Source organism: Accipiter gentilis, chromosome 5 (genome assembly GCF_929443795.1).
Source record: "Accipiter gentilis chromosome 5, bAccGen1.1, whole genome shotgun sequence".
In the NCBI taxonomy this organism is placed as follows: domain Eukaryota; kingdom Metazoa; phylum Chordata; class Aves; order Accipitriformes; family Accipitridae; genus Astur; species Astur gentilis.
The window spans coordinates 8,770,700-8,790,356 of NC_064884.1; the positions used below are offsets into that span (position 1 = coordinate 8,770,700).

Below are 19,657 nucleotides of genomic sequence, written 5' to 3' on the forward strand. Positions count from 1 at the left end.
AAAGCAGTGACATTTGCCATCTTGATGCGTGTTTCTCGCGTGTCCACTTCCCTCTGGATTCTCCGATGTCTCACAAGGCTTGCACTGGCATTACTCCTTCTCTCTCTAGCTGCCTGTTTGCATGAAAGGAATGTAACATCTCTAAGACTTCTAACTTACTGTCAAATTTTGCTGAAAGTAGCTAAAGTTATCAGGCAGAGGAGTGATGGATAGACATATGATTATATTCCCAAATGCTGATGTGAATAAATGAACCTGGCTGTTTATTCTTAGGCTAAAATTCTTGTTCTCTAAAATACTCCAGCCTCATGTCTGTTTTACAGCTTCACATCCAAAAAAAAGATTCCAGAGGGAAGCAATTGGATGTAAGACACAGAGCAAATGTCCTTCAACTCCGGATTTGCCAGGGCCACTGGGGAAGGATGCTTACAGGATTACAGAGTCAGCAACATGTCCAGGACTCAGAGCCGGAAGAGATGAGAAAGTGAACTATTTCAAAGGTCTCTCTAGGTCCAGAGGGATGCTGCTTTTTCTCCGAAAGTCCTGCTAGCAAGCTAGATTAGCTATGCTCAATAACAGAAGGCCAGAGCTGCAGCAGGAGCATGGCCAAGTGACCTCTGAGTAGTGGAGATGGAAGCTCCAGTGGGAAGCACAGAGGAAGGCAGAGTTAATGCCTGGACATTAAGAGGTGTCCAGAAATAACAAGGATTCTTAAAATAATAAACATATAGCTGGGTTAGAGACTAGATATTGCAGAAACAAAAAGGATCTGAAGCTGTCTGATTTTGACTAGATCTGCCTTTTGATGGGAAAAGCATCAGTGGCCTGGCCCAAGCCAAGAACTATGGGACTGACAACTGAGTTGAAGGCAAGGGCAGAGGAGGACCTTTTCTTCTCTGCACCAACAGTAACATCTTCCTGGAGAAGCATGAGATGGAGCATTCTCTTGTTTGGGTTTGGACTGACTCCAGTCAGCACTGGAAGGAAATGAATAAAAATCCTGTGCTGCACATTGATGATCACACTGAGACAGACCTGCTTTGTGGAAACAGATACACACAGGTGAGGCAGGATGAATAATATCAGAGACCAGTGCCCTGGAGCATACAGTGGTTTTGCAAAGCGCTGCCTGGTGTGCCAGCTTCCTACATCACATGGGTGCGGCCCCCCTGTTCAGGCTGGGTCTGTGACTGCCCTGCAGTCTCCACTAGTGGCGTACCAACATCCTACAGGAAAACCTTTCATTTTAAGGAAGTAGGGAAACAGAAGAAGGGGAACTTTCTTCTCTAAAACAGGTGACAGATGCTTGCAAGATGCAGTCTGAGAAGCAAAAGATGGTTTTCCATTCTTTTCTTAGTAACAAGAAAGTAAGAATAAAATAAATAATAAGCTGAAACATCCATTGACAATGGGCCTGGGAAAGGGGTAGTCAGAAGTGGGAGAGGCACTTAATCAAAACAATTGCAATTTAGCAACCCAGCACCAGGATGTGTCTCAAGAGATTCAGTCCACTTCCACTTACCAACTGTGTGACTTCCAGCAAGTCCATTCGTCTCTCTTCGACAAGTCCCCTCTTGCTCTTTTCCTGTCTTATCTATTAGATCACAAGCTGTATTTTTCCCTCTCAGGCACTATCTCATAGAGTGAAGTTGTTTAAACAAGAAGTTCTGATTCTGCATGGGGCTTCTTGTGGTTGCTGACAGGTGTATGATAAAACTAGGCAGTAACCGGGACCTTACGGGACAATGCTTTCAATGTATTGATGTCTCACAACCAGCCACAAGCTTCCAGGCTGCATCTCACCCAAAGCTCTCTGCTTACTTCAAATCAAAATGCACCATCTGTAAAATGGACTCTGAAACACCCACCTGCCCTTAGGGAGTTTAAGGAAGGCTCAAACATAAGCTCATCCAACAAAGGGTGCTACAGCAGCTGAAAGCGCCATTAGCAGTGAGACTGCTCTTCACATTCAGAATGAAACCCCATAAATCTCCTTCTGGTTGGGAGCAGCTGCTTGGCTGGTTAGTGTGTGAAGCCACTTTTACCGCATGTGGCTGAGAAAGTTCAGAATGAGCATAATCACAGGACACCATGCTGCCACATGCATGTGCACACTGCACAGAGGAAGACAAAGGGAAAGAAAAAGGGAGCAAATCCTCTTCTCCATTTCTGCACACTAACATGCCAGAACTCTTTACACCAGCATTAACGGGGTACAAAATCTGGCCACAGGGTATTCTGAGTCAGGCAGTCTGGAACAAGAGATACATAGGGATTTTATGGTGTATGATATTAGAGAAACACCATACTCTGGAGAAAGCCCTGAGTGTTTAGACTTCCAGAAGAATAAGGATGGAGGGGGCTTCGAGGAGGCTCTTCTGCATTAAAGCTTAACTTTCAAATCACACAGTCTACTGTTTTTAGCTTCCACAACAGCTATTACTGCCTTAACAGCTTGTTTATTATCTACTTTCAGCAAAAGCTTAACATTGCCACAGTCCTCTTCTATTAAACATTCTGGGGAGGCAGTCATGGTTTTGGATGGCTATGCAAACGTAATCATGATCAAGCAAGCTCTTTTTGTCTTTTACAAATCTCTGCTTCCCTCTGTACACGAGACAGGGGCAGCACGATGGCTTTGAGGAGTTGAGATGCTACAAAGACAAATCTGGGTTCTGCCAAATACTAAAGGAGCAGTGCTAAATCATGACTATTTGCTCAGAAATTACCTAGTGCTTCTGACTCACACTCACATTTAGTGGACCAGTAGGTTGGCCTGAGCCTGTGAACCCACACACAGTGAGCAGGCTGTGCTCGTGTGACCAGCCCAAGGCTCAGCCCTACAGACCTCAGAGAGCAGGAGCTCCTTGTCTTCTGACCCTGCTGAACTCAGTGCCAGGCACATCAGCAGGGCTCCCTGAATAACAAATAGCACCTTGCAGCTCTTAATGCTGTCACCAGGCTACACCTGACCCAGCTAACTCTAGCCTTTTCTCGCAACTTAATAATACCTAAATAATTAATTACTAATAACATGGGGGATGGAGGGGGAAGGCTTGTTTTGTTTTGAAGTCCAATTATCCAAAGATTTGGAGAGAAATCCAGGAACTGCAAGTGAAAACTGAGGAACCTCTCTTTGCTAATTGTGGGGCTGTTTCCAAGACTGCCTTTTCTAACCATGTGATCACACTGTACAACGAACATTTTGGGTGTGCAAAACAGTAGTGACATTGTTATGCCTCCATGAAAGCTGGCTGCTTCTGTTCAGCCACTTGTTTTCATCCTTTTCCACAAAAATACACGGGCTACAGATAAGCTGCTCATTAAAGAAAGGGATTTTATTCCTACAGCATTGCTTCCTTTTGTCATCCTATATTCAAGAAGAGGGAAGACCCAAGAACTACAGGCTGGTCAGCCTGATCTTGATCCCTGGGAAGGTGATGGAGCGAATAATCCTGGGAACTGCTTAGAAACATATGAAAGACAAAAATGTGATTGCAAGTAGACATACAGATTTGTGAAGGGGAAATCATGTTCACCCAGCCTGACAGCCTTCTATGATGAGGTAGACTTGCTGGATGAGGGGAGAGCAACAGATGTTTATGTTGACCTCAGCAAGGCTTTTGACATTGTCTCAAACATCCTCATAGGCAGACAGAGGAAGAACAGACTAAATAAGTAGACAGTGGAGTGGACTGATAACTGGCCGAACTGCTGCGCTCAAAGTCCAGCTGGAGGCCAGTCACTAGTAGTTTACCCCAGGGGTCAATACTGCTTAACGTCTTTAATAAAGAACTGGATGATGGGGCAGAGGACACCCTCAGCAAGTTCACAGCTGACACAAAACTGGGAGTGGTGGTGATGCACCAGAGGGCTGTGCTGCCATCCAGAGGGACCTGGACAGGCTGGAGAAATGCACAGGCAGGAAACTCATGAACATCAACAAAGGGAAATGAAAAGTCCTGCATCTGGGAAGGAATAACCCCATGTATCAGTACATGCTGGGGCTGACCAGCTGGAAAGCAGCTTGGCAGAGAAAGACCTGTTGATCCTGATGGACACCAAGCTGAAGTCCGCAATGCACTCTTGTGGCATGGAGCACCAAAAGCATCCTGGGCTCCATTAAGAGAAGCATTGCCAGCAGGTAGAGGATGATCATTCTCTACTCAGCACTGGTGAGACATCTGGAGTGCTTGGTCCAGTTGTGGGCTCCTCGATAAAAGGAAGATATGGACTTCCTGGAGCAAGTCCAATGAAGGCCCACAAGGATGATTTAAGGGACTGCAGCATCTGACATACAAAGAGAGGCTGAAAGAGCTGGGACTGTTCAGCCTGGAGAAGAGAAAATTCAGGGGGATCTTACTGCCGTGTATAAATACCTGGTGAGAGAGGATACAGAAAGTGCAGCCAGACTCTTCTGAGTGGTATCCATTGAAAGAACAAGAGGCAACACACACAATTTTAAATGCGGAAATTCCATTTAAACATAAGAACACTTTTTTACTGTGAGAGCGGTCAAACACTGGAACAGGCTGCTGAGGGCAGCTGTTCAGCCTCCACCCTTGGAGGTATTCAAGACCCAACTGGACATGGTCCTAAGTATCCTGGTCTAGATGACCCTGCTTTGAGCAGAGGGTTAGGGACTAGACAATCTCCAGAGGTACTTGCCAACCTCAGCAATTCTGTGATACTCCAGCCTTTTAACTTTGCATTCACTCAGTGATTGTAATCAAGAATATTTCTTCTGTCCTACACTGCTGTCTGAGTGCTGTCCAGCTAACAGCAATAGCAACAGTACTTCCTTCTAGGACTTCACAGCATCTCCTGCTTTTCTTTCTCAGAAGCAAGCTTACAACAATTTTGGGGGCAGGGGGGTGGCTCTTATAATTTGAGAAGTAAAGGATGATTTCATTGGCATTGGGTAGTTTTTCTCAAACAGGAAAGCTCTGCAGTGTTTCCTGATGATGGTCACACTCTAAAATACCCAGTTATTTAACAGCTTCCTTCACCCTCCAGTGTGTTAGTTTAGAAACGGCAGAATTTTTCTTACCAGAAGACCTACAGGTCTGCTCTATCCTTTACTTTCCACCTGTGTGTTCATCCACTCTGGTATATTAAAAACAGGATCATTCTCCTTACTTGGAATATATTCAGTGCATGAAAATACAGTCTACTCTAGTGAGTTAGCTTATTTCAGCACAGACTGCTGTCTTTAAGGAGGAAATGGAAATGGAAGTACTTGTCCCCCAAAGGATGGGGAGTGTCCACTGACAATTAATTGCTACTTCTCCCGAATTGTAACAAAGTAAAACTATTTGTTTCTTCAAATCCAATCCACAGAATTTTGGACTTCCTTTTTTTTTCCTAAATAGATACATTTAAAAAAAAATAATTAATAAATAAGAATCATGTGAACAAATGTAGGACTTACATATGATCCATAATTCACTGCTAGGGTCTGCAAAGCCCACGGCAGGCCTAGGCCAATTAAAATATCAAAAACATTGCTTCCGATGGAGTTGGACACAGCCATATCTCCCATGCCTGCAGGAATGGAAACCAGGTACAATCAGACATACATTCAGAAAAGTCTTTCAACTTTTAAAGTGAAATACATTAATCTGAGCTAATCCAGACAATTTCCACAGATTAAGGCAAGAGTTAAGGGAGATCCCCCTCACCCCATCCCTTCCCTCTGCCCTTTGTCCTCCCCATCATACAAGGCCAGCAGGGTTGAAGGGGCTGAACCCGCCTTCCAGGATCATCTAAGAACTTCCCTCAACTAATCCTCCGCTGCTGTGGGGACCCTGGCCACTGGCTGTGCTGGCTGTGACATGCTGGCACTCTGTTGCCATGCTCAGTGGGGCTTTTGATGCTTTACTGTAACCATGACACATGAGTTTCTATACTGGACTGATTAGATTAGGTCTTTGGGTAGTCTATTAAGTAGCCGGTTGTTTCAATGAAGAGTCACTAGGTTTGTTCCCCAAAGCAGTACTGACAACTTTCTTTTTCTCTTAAAACACCTGTTGCTGGAGTCACAAGGGGGAGGAAAAAAAGTTTTCCTTAAAAACAGTAGTATCTTCCAGACCTTATGACTGTGGAGAAAAGCTGGAAAGTGACCTGAAAGACCCTTATGCTATGTTCTAAACAATTCTATACCACTGATATTTAAATTAAGAAAAACATTGTGACTTTTGGGGAAGTCTTGAAGTTAACAATAGTGCCAAAACTTGTTCCACACTGTCATTAAGAACCTGTTAGCTGCTTTGCAATAGCAACATAATTAATTTCCTTCTTTGTTCTTGTTTTAAATTTCAGCCTCAGGAAAAGGGATCTGTATGGTTTCACATTCTGGATACACCTTTGCTACCTAGAGAGGAAGAGTACACAAGGAAACACTTCCATAGCAGTACAACATCTCTGTGATGAACCTACCTTGCCTTGCTACGATAAGGCTTGCCATGCAGTCTGGCACACTGGTTCCAGCTGCCAAGAAAGTGATGCCCATGATCACATCTGGAATTCCCAGTGTGTAGCCAATGATTGTCACCTAAGGAGAGGAAATAAACTGTCAAGCTGTTTACAAGAATTAAAATCAGAGACCAGCTTGGCCCAATTCTGCAAGATGCTGTGAGACAGAGTTTATTGCTCAGTGCAAACTCACGCTTTCTTTAAAGAGAAGCATATCATGTAATGAGGTCTGCAGCAAGCTAACAGGCTCAATGACCCAGCCAGTGCACAAAACTCCCCTGTGAACAGGCCAACTATGCTTGGATTTCCTTGTGTTTTTATTTATCCCCTTCTACCTTTAGGATAATGAGGTAGAATTAAGTTCCTGTTGACTAGAGTAGTTGTGCAAGAATCTGGCTTTTATTCATGCTGAGTTCAAAGTGTTATCATTCACAACTCTGTCTCTCAAGCTTGCTTGCTCCAAGAAAAGGAAAAGCTGTTGAGGCCAGATTCTTACTAGCATCAGGGCGTGTTTACACTGCCCTGAACAACAAGGAGGTGTTAAACTGGTGCAAGTGTAATTTATTCCCATGTTAAAGAATATGGGTGAAATTCCAGCCCTGAATCAAGTTCAAAGGCCATGGCTACTGGCCCCTAACTTTCTTCTGAGTGTGGACAGGTCTAATAGAAATGGAAGCAGACTTAAGGTTTCTCGTCTAAAAATTCAGGTAGGTAGAACTTTCTACACATTTCTCTAAGCTGACAAAAGCCAATTCTGTTGCCTCTCCCAGGCTGCGGTTTCTGCTTTAGTTGGTACGTACCATCCACACCATCATGTAGGAGAAAGCTGCAATCCAGAGGGTAGAAGAAGCAAAGGTAACCATAAACCATTTTTCCAAGTGGGGTTTGTTACAATTGGGCACTGTGAAGTACAGGACAAAACTCAATGGCCATGTGAAGAGCCACTTCAGAATTTCTATCTTGCCAGCTGTAAAACAAAAAAAGGGAAACAATCACAATTCTAGTCTGCTTTAGTCCAAAATGTTATTATTTTGTTAATATTAACAAGCAAGATGCCAGGGGCACCTCAACCTAACTGCTATCCAAACACGACAATGACAAGACATTCTTTGTTCAGAAGATCGCGGTGTGATGGCAGAAATGGGAGGGCAGAGAGGGGCACAGGGAAGGAGTATGAAGTGCCTCCCTGAGAGTTTAAGTAATGGGCCAGAGCACACCTGCTACCCTCCCTGGGTCAAGTTCTTAAAGGTACCATATAAAAAGCAAGTTCTAGAAAGAGATATGATCCATCTTCAACCACCTAAGGGGAGGGTATAGGAAAGATGGAGCCAGGCCCTTCACGGAAATGCACAAGGAAATTATAAGAGCCAATGTACTCAACTTGCAATAAGGGAAATTGAGAATAGATGCTACCATAAGTCGTGCATTTTCTTTTTTTTTTTTCCTCCTATGAGGGTGGTCAGACACTGGAACAGGTACCCCAAAAGACTGTGAGATCTCCATCCTTATAGATAATCAAAACTCAACTGGGCACAATCTTGGGCAACCTGCTCTGAGCAGGGGTTTGAACCAGAGATCTCCAAAGTCCATGCTGACCTTTCCCATACTACAAAGCTAGTGTCATGGTCCATAAGACATCTAAATTACCCTCTTCAAGGCTCACTTTTTTTCCTTACTCAAACTACAGCTACACTGTTTGAGTAAGGAGATCTGAACAGGACTTCCCAAAAACATCTCTCACCTGTAAAGGGCAGGACCAGACCCTACAGTATTCTGGCTTGTCTGCAACACAGCAGATTTGGCCAGCAGCCTAGCAGATCTTGCCAGCTGTGGCAACCGTGAGTCAAAGGTAGGGCAGGGACACATTACAATTATCCCAGGACTAGAGCCCTGATGAGGTAAGAGGGACTTGGCAAAAAGGAGATCTTCATCCTGCAGGCACAGCGCTCAGCAACCTGAGGCACATGTGGTTTTTCACAGGTCACAGAGCTGTTCTGACTTTCTAAGCTCTCCAGAAAGAGTGAGAAGGCACTGTGGCTGTGCCGAGTTAAAATCAGGAAGCAGAGGTGCCCAGGACCTTCTTTTGTCTCTGCTCCACATCAGCACCACCACTGCCTCGTCTCCGCTAGCACTACACCTTACCACCAAGGTAAAAGCGCACCTCATTTCCCCGCAAAAGTAAGGCCTAGACGCAGATGCATCTGACCTGCGTTCAGGCACCCTGCCAGCGGCTCCACCATCCTCAGCTTCCTCCACAGTCAGCAGAGAGAGATGGGTCTCTCCAAGAGGGTGACCCAGGTTTCGGGGGCAGGAACTACCCCATGGAGATTGCTGCCTCTCCCCTCTGACTGCAACATCAGCTCCGGGCCAATGTATGAGCTGCAGCAGAGGTGTGTCCAAGCCCAGGAGTCTGTATCCTGATGAAGTTCCTGCTGCTTCCCAGTTCCTCCCACCTTTTACCCGTAACCAGGAACTACACTGCAAGGCACAGGCTGATGGGAGCTCTCAGAGACGCTTCTACCTCAACACGTGTTTGCGATGCTTTCTGGCACACCCAAACTGAGTTTTGCTTTCTGGAACAACACAAACCCAGGAGCTTCTTACTGGGTAGGTCAAAAGGTGTGTATGGCCCTTCATGGTCATCATCATCATCATCATCATCTTCCTCTTCCTCATCGTTTTCGTTGTTCTCGTTATCCTCATTCTCGTTCTCTGTCTCGTTCCCAGCCTCAGCCATGTCTTCATCTCGCCGTGTGCCATTCACGCCCCGCTCGGCGGAGTTGCTGGGGCCTGTTCCATTCTCAACCACATGCTTGATAGGTATTTTGATTGCTACTTCTGACTCACCATTGGTGTAAGTCCTGCTGTTGATCAGCCTTTGTCTCTGTAAACATAGGCACAAATTCTTGCTGAAAGACAGATTTTTTAAAATTTAATTTTTTAAAGAGAAAGGGAGGAACAGAGGATGTCCAGAGTTCTTTAAAAGTTTAGCTTTAAAAGCAAAAGAGATTAATTTTGATCAGGTATAATGCAATGCTTGCTTGCAGATGACTAGATAAATCACACATATACAACTTTTATAAGAGGAGGACCAGTGGCTGTAGAATTGACTCCAGGAGTGCTCCAAGACCAGGGCCAGAGTAAGTGCAGACTCTGCGGAGTACCGAGTTATTAAGTAAGTGCAAGTGATATTAATGTCCAATCAATGCAGGGGGCACCTTCTGTGAGCAACAGCTACAAGTAACAGAACCACATAATGACTTGAAACTCTCTTTGCTAAAATCTCCATGGGGACAGATAACAAGGGATGATTTAGTAAAGTCAGTGACAGAAGGATAAAATCTGGGAAAATGCTATCAGGAATCCCGAAGAAGCACAACAGTTCCATTTCGACTCAAACACTGCTACAGAAAAAGGCAAATTCAGAAGGAGAAGGGGAGGCATGGGGAGATGAAAGACATACCTCATTGATTAACATGCGGCTGGCCATGGAGAGACGTGTTTTGGGAGGGAAGTGGCTGGTTATCATGATCCGGAGCCCAGCCTCAGAAAATGAAAGCTGGTGTGGGTAGGCAGACAGCAGCTCATCCACCATGATCACTGAGGCTTTACGGTGGAAATTTCCTGAAGCCAAGGAACAAAGAGAAATTGAAGTCTTCTTCCAGCAATTTCTCCCTCTGCCCTACGTGGCTCTCAGAAGAATAAACCCGCAGGTTCCAGAAGTCCTTTGTAAGAACCATTCCTTCAGCTACCACCATTCAAAATATGCCGCCTCTGTCCTTAATTTCTGTCTTTACACGTCCTACATTTCTGTCTTTAAATAAATTGTCAACGTGGTATCTCCACCCTTGCTCATTACGGAGAATTAAATCTGCTCTGTACAGCCTGTGTTAGGCAGATCACTGCTTCTGCAGAAGCTGTTCCACCAAGGTAGAAATGGTGCTGCAGTAAAGCTGCATTAATTCCACTATTATAATCTGCACTTCTGTGAGGATATCGGCCTCACCCACCATTAATCGTAGACAGGGGTGAGGAAATAGTCACTGTGTTCCTGCGGGGTACCAATACAAATGAAAAGCAGGTTCCTGCATCCTAGACTCGCAGCTCATGGCTGGGAAGTGCTATCAAACCTGGCAGCATGTGCCAGTCCATGGGGTGTGACCCACAGCGCAGGAGCAAAGGAACAAGGAGACAGGGGCAGGTACCTGAATCACGCTCCAGCTGGGGCACAGTGCCAGTGCCCATTACCTCTGGGGTGCCACAGTGCCAGCGTCCATCCCTTCTGTGCCTGGATGCTACCTCGAGCTGTGAACTCTGGGCCAGGACTGGGACTCAGCAGCAGGGAAACCTGAGGTCTTCCCCAACACATCTCTGCTTTGGTTTATTAAAATCAGTGCTGCACACTGGCAAATGTTTCATGGCATTACTATTTATTACCATCACTGTTAGTCTTACAGAAGAGCATCTCCTTGGCCTTAGTGTCACTTTTTTTTCTGACTGAGAAGGTTTCCATGGATTGGGGTAGAGAAGTGGGGTCATCCATATTCAAAAAAATCAGAACAGCCAGACAGTTTTTCCTTGTGACTTTTTCCATGCTGGCATTTCCTGCATGGCACTTGGGGGAACTGCTCAGAAATCCTCCTGTTTGATTCTTTTTGGTCCTCTGTGCAGAAAAACCCTCAGAAAGCAAACAGTAGTGTCTGAAACCCTCAGGCACCCTGTTGCAATGGGTGCTGTTTGTGACCCCATGCTACTGGCTGATGTGCACAGCAGCACCACTTGTCTGTCTGGGCCTCCAGTGGCCCAGTGCCAAGTAAATACAGGAACAATCTGCAAGAAAATGAAGCAATCCTTTCGTCTTCCTTCCTCAGCTAGTTTGAGTAACCACAAGTGTCCAAAACAAAAAATTACCAGCAGCTGAGCAGTGTCATGCGAAGAGGCATTCTGGGGAATTTTCAACCAAATCCCAGAACCAAAACTGCCTCATTGGTGTGTAACACTGAGGCCACTGGGTAAACCTAGATGACTAAGGCCCAAGTTTATGCTTACCAAGTTTTACCAGTCTAGCTTTACTGGTACAGAGCGTAGTCATGTTGCCAGCACAGTTTTGCTGTTGAGCCCCAGGCTACAGAGCTGTTCCCATGAAAGCAGCTTCCCCAAAGCAGAGTGCACAGCACTCACAAAAGCCTTCCCTCAGCAATAAGGCAGTAACACGATAGCTGGCCTTTGGTAGACTCAAAGGGTTTGATGTCAGCAAACCAATCCCTCTACATTTCATGTTTAGTTGTGTACTGTATAAAGACTATGTCTTTCAATTACTGTTTGCAGGAAGAGAGAGACCTATTTTTGTTAATTTTTTGTTTTTAGTCCAGCAAAAAAAAAAGGGCAGCCCCTCTGTAGTCAGAGACCAGGACTGCTTTAGACAAGCTAGAGCTCTAGAGCTCCTTCTCAAGTTAAACCAGTGACTGGGCAGGGGCAGGTGTTATTCCTGAGGATATGTGCATATAAATCCCAAGCAGTTACTGCATATGCTTGTTGACTGTTGCAAAGATAAAAAACCCCTATCTTCCATAAATACAGTTTAGCACATGCTTGCAAACACACACATTGAGCTACTGCTGCTGAGCTATGGAGTGGGTGAATTTTTTTTAATCTGAAGAAATACAATCATTTTTATACATGATCGTAATTAAAGTCAAGCAGGAGCAGATTTCAGCCAAAGTGAAATCCACTTAATGTTTACACGGAAAAGTTGTGCACATGTGCAGTATGATCATGCTACCAAGACCAACACAGAGTCCACACCCTCCCTTAACCGGGGTGAAGTGTACACTAGTATAAGTAGGGCCTTTTTCCCTGCCCAGTTTCTATCACTTTGGAATGGAGTTAAATTTAACTGGCAGTACTAGATGTAAATGGGCATCTTAAGTGCAGAATAACAGCGCCCACAGGAGGACTTACAACGGCATGGCTGTAACGGTCTAAATAAGTAGGTCCTGGGCAAGTCAGCCTTGAAGCTGGAGGAGTCCTTTCAGCCAGACACTTGTCCAGCAGCAATAACTACCCAGAGGAGGCCTGAACTGCCTCCAGCAGCAAAGGACTCAGTAGCTGGGGTCACCACACCATGCCCCCAGGCACAGGAACCATGGCCATCTGGCAGGGGAGTTACAAAAGGACCACCTCTGCGCCTATTTCATGGCTGATAGGCAGAAGCAGGCCACACCGTATGACTAACAGACAAACTTTTAAACATTCAGAATGATGCAAGCAAGCAGGGTGACTTACTGGAACAGTTACCTTTCTTTAGTAACACCACTGTGGCATCGCAGTTGCTGTTATCATCCATTTCCGTGTTACTTGCTAAACCATTCACCATATTTGCAGAATTTTTTGTCTTCCTTTCAAAGCAGTGATGTATGGTTGAGTTGTACCTGCACAAACAAAACAAAGTCTAGATGTACCTTTGCTCCTTCCATGTGGATTTCTTGACAGTCTTCCTTTCCCAGACTCATATCTTGCGCGGTCCAATTACGGGAGGGAAGAAAACCACTCTGGTTTTAAGGAAATCTAGCCACAGTATGCCAGCACTCTAACCAAATTGTATACAATGCAATCTCTCCATAGACAGAAGGCTACGATAGATACAAGACGTGACTCTTGAATGACATATTATGTGCAATTAATACACTGCATAGCAAATAATGATTACTTGTCATCATCCAAATTTATTTTTTACCACGTAATCACACCTAAGCATGAGTGTTGTTTTACCTGTGAAGACTTACCACAGAAACACAACACCATATGCTAAATTCTGTTTCAACTCAGGAGGGGGGGGGAGAAATATTCTTTGTTTCTTATTTTATTTAGAGTAGCCAGGAGCTGACAAAAATATGAGCCGAGGATCTCACCGTGATACTCAAAGGCAAGGGTAGACCACTGTGAACACCTGGCCAAAGTCCCTAACCAGGCCGACAATCACCCTGGCTATATACAAACAGGTCTGAAACATCTGTTCACACTACAGCATTGCTTTCAGAAAAAAATATCTATTCTAGATTGAGACATTACAACTGTCTGTTTTGCTGGTCAGTTAATTGTTGCAAGGGTGAAGCTACCCTCCGTGTTAAAGACGAAGTTTCTAATTATTAGAAGTGTGATGAATTCTGACTTATGTTCCCTTCAACCCAGCCTGAGTGTTTTGCTGTTCTCACTGAGAATTGCTCTCACAATATTTACTCTATTCATAATTTCAAAACAAATCTCTACTCTTACTTGTTGAGACAAGACCACTGGTGTGCTTGGCAGCTGGTAGGTTTTGTTGAATGTTCCAGTTTAAATCTGGGTTTCCTTTTCACTGGCTTTTAAAAACAAGGCAGGAGGAGGGGAACCAAAGAACAGAACAGACTAGTTTTGCTAGTATGAACTTGCGTGAAAGAAGTTACACAGGTCAGATGCTCAGAAAATCCATGCTGATTGTGCTGTAGTTTTATCAGGGGTCTCCAAGCAAGCAAGAACAAATTGCTGTGGAGTTTTGCACCCATAAAAAGTAGACTGAAATCTCCCATGTGTTTGTTTCTGAGTAGGGATGCTAGAGCAGTCAGAAGAGACTGGTCTGGTGGGACTCAAGAGACAGATTCGATTCTCTGCTCTGCCATGGACTTGCTGCATTAGCCTTAGTCAGCACACACAGGGTGAGATCCGTAAAACACCATCCACCTTTACACATCTGGTCCTCGGATCTGTACTAAGGGGATAAGCAGCCCCTTCCTGCCTCATCAGGACAAATTACAGATAGGGAGACGACAGGGCAAGGTGCTTTAACCCCTGCTATGGGAGGTGCTGCTGGCGTGCAAGCTGGGCCATGCAATGGAAGCCTTGCCCACAGCCTGCAGCTCTCTTCAATTACCTTCGCAACCTCTGGAAAAGTACTGGAGCAGGAAACCTTACAAGCTAAACAAGCTGAGGGCGCATTTGACTTACTTCATGATAACGATGTAGATGACATACATCAGCACTAAGACTAAGGACTCCCACCTGCAAACAAGAGCGACACAGAAAACACATTAGAGCAGGGCACAGCAGACAGCTGCCCAAGTTCAGCCATTCCCCCATCTGTCACGCCACAAACTTGCGGAAAGGCTTGACCCTCTTGGGCTGTCTTAAGACGCCTCTACAAAAGGGGATATGTAAAGAAATGGCTCACACGCCCATGTGTGATGCCTCCTTTGTTTTCTTGACTTCTGCTCTGGTTTTACTTGGCCAAATCAACCCGACAGCTAAGAACAAATGACTAAACCCTGAAGTTCAGTGAACAAATCATGCACCCAAGGAATATCGACACTTCTGTAAGGACAATACCTGTGGAGGCTGCAGCAGAGGGAAGGGAGCAGTCATCCTGCTCTGCCTGCATGGGTCTAAAGCAGGACATTGGGCTTTCTGAGCATGCTAAAGCACACTGATCATGCCGAGATGACCTGAACAAGGGGCAGCTGCTCTTTCGCTACTGCTGCTGCATAACCACGGAGAATGTATAGCAGGCAGCAGTTTAAACTGCTGATTAGATATTCTCATTTTTTTCTCCACTGTTTCTGAGTCAAACTAATGAAATTTGCATGAAAACAAAATAGAACATCACTTTTAGAACTTGTTTCTAGGCAGTCTTTTTCATTGACCAAAATGCTGTATTCTGCATAGCTCCCTATGGCAATCTGCTAGTCCTTGTGGAAATCATCCATTTTCAGATTGCTATATACTAAAACTCATGGGCCATTTTCTCTTTAAGGATTTTGAGACGTTGCACTAACCATATCAATATCTCATTCCCTGCTTCTGGCAGTTCAACACTCGGCTTCCACATTGATGTGTTTTAGTTGAAGGGCACAGTCAAATACAATTGGGCCTCAAGTCAATTTTAGTTAAAAAAACAAAAAACAAACAAACAAACAAACAAAACCAAAGAAAAACAAGCCATTGCAAAACTCTGTGTTTCAGAAATCCCTCTCTGAAATTAAACATAAATCCCCCAGTGAGAACAAGTTTAAGAAAACATGCAACCCAAAAAGCCTGACTCCCCCTAGTGCTTGTAATCTAAATAATACTGGCTGTGAGTGAAATCAAAGCTACCGCTGTCACTCTACAAGCCCTGAGAGGTGCTGAAAACAAAACCATGAAAGCAAAACAACCGAAAGTACACTTTTAAAAGTGTTTGAAGCCCTCCTCGCCTATTACACCTATTACAGTAGCTTTAAGTACATTCATGGGGATATTAACATATACATTTTAACATATATCTATTTTTTCTTCCTTCAAACTGGTCATTTGCTCTTTAATATTGCTGTAGGAGCTTTTGTTTTTTTAAATTATTAAATTATTAAAAATCCAAATATTGGAACACACTTATTTATGACTGCTTGGGTGGTCCCTTCTGTTCCCAGGCAGCTGACATTCCTGGCACACTGGCACCCAAGCAGTAGTCTCTGCCTCTGCTGAGCACATTGCCATCCCCGGGCTGCTGCAGGGTGGGCAGAGGGCACCGACTGCCGCTGCTGTATCGGGAGACAGTCTGAGTGACGCTCTCCTAGGCTTTCCTTTCTGGCTCAGAAAATGAGTTATTCCAGCCCATCTTGTGCTGAGGTTTCTCACGCAGCAGGAAACTGCTGGCTGAGTTGTCCTGCAGAGCTTTTTAGCTTTCCCCTCCTTTCCTGACGGACCCTACTTATTGCAGCTTTTGTGGTATAATCAGACAAAATGAAAAGAAAAGGGATTCACGGCCGGATATACTTACCAGGAGACTTTTTCATCATAAATAAACTGTGGAGAAAAGGTTTAAAAATAGGCATGTTATACATGAAACCACAGCTGAAAACAGCTCATCACCTGAGCAGGGGACAGAGTGGGCAGAGCGACCCAGGGCAATGGGATTAAGCTCTGGTCTGTTTTGGCACTGCCCTCCTGCCCAGCCTTTGAACTTTTCAACCCTTCGTTTCTCTCACCTAGCAAAGGCAGGCAGGTACTCCTTCCCAAATACCACGGGATCCTTGCGTAACCGGGGCTATTGCAGCAGCGAAGCAGAAGCGGTTACAGGGAAAACAGAAGTGAGTCAGGGAAGGGGCTGTACCTGCCTCTGAACCGCACGGCTGCTCTCACCAGAGACGCGGCCTCTTCCCCTGACCTGTCCTCGGGCGGCAAGGGGACGACGGGCGTGCAGAGCTACAGCCAGCACCACAGCTGCTGTGAAATTCTGCCGGCCAAAAGCTGGGCCCAGGGCATTACTTCCTTAAGATCCGCACGGTCACCACGGTAGCTGAAATTTAAGCACCGCGATAGCCACTTTAGCACACCTGCGGGCGGGTGCCGCAGCCTTCCTAACACCGCTGCGCCAGCCGCCTCGGGCAAGAAACGCGCCTCCTCCTCCTGCGGGCGTGAGACGCGCCGAGCCGGGGAAGAAACACGGCGATGCCAGAGAGGGGACGGGTGCTCGGCCCGCTGCGCCTGGCTTCGGGAGGGTCTGAGGGGGCAGCCTTCGGGCGGTGACCGGCAGGTGGCCGCAGAGCTCCACAGCCGGGCCCTTCCCCGGCCCGCGCTCCGCCGCCGCTGCCGGCGGCAGCAGCAGCCCCGCTGCGAGCAGAGGGGGCTGCCACCCTCCCTTGCTGGCAGCACCCCCCTGTCTCCGCCTCTCCTTCACCCCCAGGCGGACGTCTCCCTCGCTGCCTCAGGACCCACCTGCCGCGGCTGCTGCAGCAGGGAGGCCCGAGGGCCAGCCAGGCCGCCCGGCCGCCGAGCGGGGGTGCCCGAGGGAGCCGGCCCTTCACGGCAGCACGGGGCCCCGCTGGGAGGTTGGAGCTGGGGTTGCCTCACAGCACCCTGCGGCCCCGCGGCCTGGGCCCCCGCTCTGCCCCGTCAGCCTCGGCGAGGAGCCCTGCTTCCCGTTGAGCGCCTCCGAAGCTCCAGGCCGCGCAGAGAGGCGGGAAGGCCATACCGGCACCAGGGAAAGGCGTCCATGGCAGCGCCCCAGAGAAAAGGGAGGGAAAGGGAAGGAGCCTCTGAAGGCACAGTGAAACACTTCCCTTCAGCGGTAGTAGCCCGTAAATAGCAACTCCTGCCCGACAGCCAGCACCAAGCAAGCGTTACATTGCTTACTGAAAGAAAACGTGACCGCAGAACGTTACGCGTGTTATAAGTTACAGCTCCCAGTCACCGTGATCTAATCTGACAAGGCCTGTTTTAGCTTACAATGTGTTGGTGTGATGGGATGTGAAAGCGTGTGCGTTGACCTTTGTGATTAAAAATAGCACCCATCCCACTTCTGTCACTAATGACTCTGACCACGTCCCTTCCAGTTAAGATACACAGGCATCTTTTGCCTTTCAAGGGAAATAAAGAGTAACAGTTTTGCCAAGCTCTACAAGACGACAAGGTAGCTTCGTAGTATTTTAAGAATTAAAAAAAAAAAAAAAAAAAAGGAAAAAATCACAGGGCTGAATCAAGGTGAGGTAAGTACGGTAAGTGAGGTTCATCCACTTCCAATCTCTGTGAGTTCACTCAGTCTTATCAAACAGCCAGGAGCACCAAACAGGTGAGTTTATACTGCTTTGCTATTTATTACTGCAGCACTGCAGTTCCTTTGCTAGTGGAAATGGAAGGAGACAAAGTCACATTGATATTGAATATCAAGCTTTTTAAAGCTGCTGAATCTCAACATTGGCAGGAAAATATTTATTTCCCCTCAGGTGTATTTATGATTAGTGAAGACACCAGTGGAGTACAACTTACAATACGGCACCTCAAGCTGCTGTTTAAAATACCATGAGCAACCTTCTACAAGCAGTACCATCCCTCAAGAAAGATGATTATATTTCAGCTGCAGCAAAGTCTCAATGCCCTGATATGGCAAATTATCCCTACATGGCAAAGAGTTTAAATGCTTTAAAAGCGTTAAAATTTAAGGCGCACAGAAATCTAACAAAGGGGGAACTGCACACAGGTCGTGCTACGCTCTGCACAGAGCCTGTGGCTTGTCTCCCAGCAGAGACATTGGGGACTGGAGAGTCAGTATTCGAATAACAATGTCCTGCCACCTAAATTTGATTCTGCCTTAAAAGGATAGGAAAGACCCAAGCCACTGTGAAGCCAGGAGTCCCTGGGTGAGTGAAGGGGAGGAGAAACTTCTTAAACTGAAGCAGTGTTTGACTCTGAAAGGAAAACGCTTCATTTGCCATCAACTGGGGAGCAATATTGCATATAAAGGGGTTGGTAAATCAGCTGGGAGCTAAATCTTTAACCATTTAAAATGGTTTCCCTTCCTCCCATCTATCTCTGTTTTTCTCTAAGAGGTGTTTAAAAGTCATTTGCAATGATTGCTGTGGAGTAATGCTGAAGAGAAGTGGGACACACTCCATCCACACCTCCCAAGCCACAGTTAGCCACGTAGTGCTGTTACATGGGAATAAGACTTCTGGCAATGCCTTCAAGCCTCCACTAATGCCTGGAGTTGCACAGTCCTGCTGCCCTGGTGTCACAGTGGAACCAGCCGAAACCATCTGCCCTGGTGTCATGGTGTAACCAGCCAAAACCAGGACACCTGGCTGCCTGAAGGACCTTGAATCTCACAGCTGGTAAGATGAGCAGAAGAGTGGGCAGACGTCTGGAGAGAAGCTAACCCGAGGCTTAGGAAAAATATAACAGTATCCTGATATTATGGGGTACCCTCCCAAAACAAAAGGACTTCTGCAGCTCTGTAATTACGAAGAACAGCTTATACAGAAATAAAGTATAGGAGGAAAGTCTTAAGGATAACAGAGATGTCTGTTCAATGAGTCATACAACTTTCTCATTCCATAGGATACATAGCTAGGAATTTCAGGGGCGCACTGGACACAATACAATAGAGAATGGCTCTCAACATCCTGAAGCAGCTGACAACCACAAGGATGAACCAGCCATGAAAAAAACCTGCCTTGCTTTAGGAATTTAAAAACTGATGACAGATTCAACAGATTTTTGTCTGCCACCATGCAATAAATGAAAGACCCAATCCAAACAACAGGACGCTAAATGACAGGCAGCTGCCCACATCTGTGCTTCCCGTGGAGTAAACTAAGAGAATGCCTGCTAGATATCTTTAAGCTTGTGCAATGTAATTTATTACAATTAGTGGGTGTGGCCAAGCTTGTTGTTTAGG

General features: G+C 45.9%; 1 protein-coding gene across 5 annotated transcripts in view; it reads right to left on the bottom strand.

Moving 5' to 3' along the window:
- The window catches only part of SLC24A3 (solute carrier family 24 member 3), a 185,201-nt gene that overhangs the window by 13,363 nt on the left and 152,181 nt on the right, over window positions 1-19,657 (bottom strand). For 3 of the 5 annotated variants that reach the window (XM_049801136.1, XM_049801138.1, XM_049801140.1), the window contains 8 exons: window positions 16,262-16,287; window positions 14,458-14,511; window positions 12,760-12,905; window positions 9,938-10,098; window positions 9,079-9,358; window positions 7,275-7,441; window positions 6,439-6,553; window positions 5,432-5,544 (listed from right to left, as the gene is read on the bottom strand). In XM_049801136.1, the coding sequence (XP_049657093.1) occupies window positions 5,432-5,544; window positions 6,439-6,553; window positions 7,275-7,441; window positions 9,079-9,358; window positions 9,938-10,098; window positions 12,760-12,905; window positions 14,458-14,511; window positions 16,262-16,287 (1,062 nt within the window). The remainder of the gene's footprint in view (window positions 1-5,431; window positions 5,545-6,438; window positions 6,554-7,274; window positions 7,442-9,078; window positions 9,359-9,937; window positions 10,099-12,759; window positions 12,906-14,457; window positions 14,512-16,261; window positions 16,288-19,657) is intronic. The other 2 variants (XM_049801139.1, XM_049801141.1) reach the window with 1 other exon arrangement.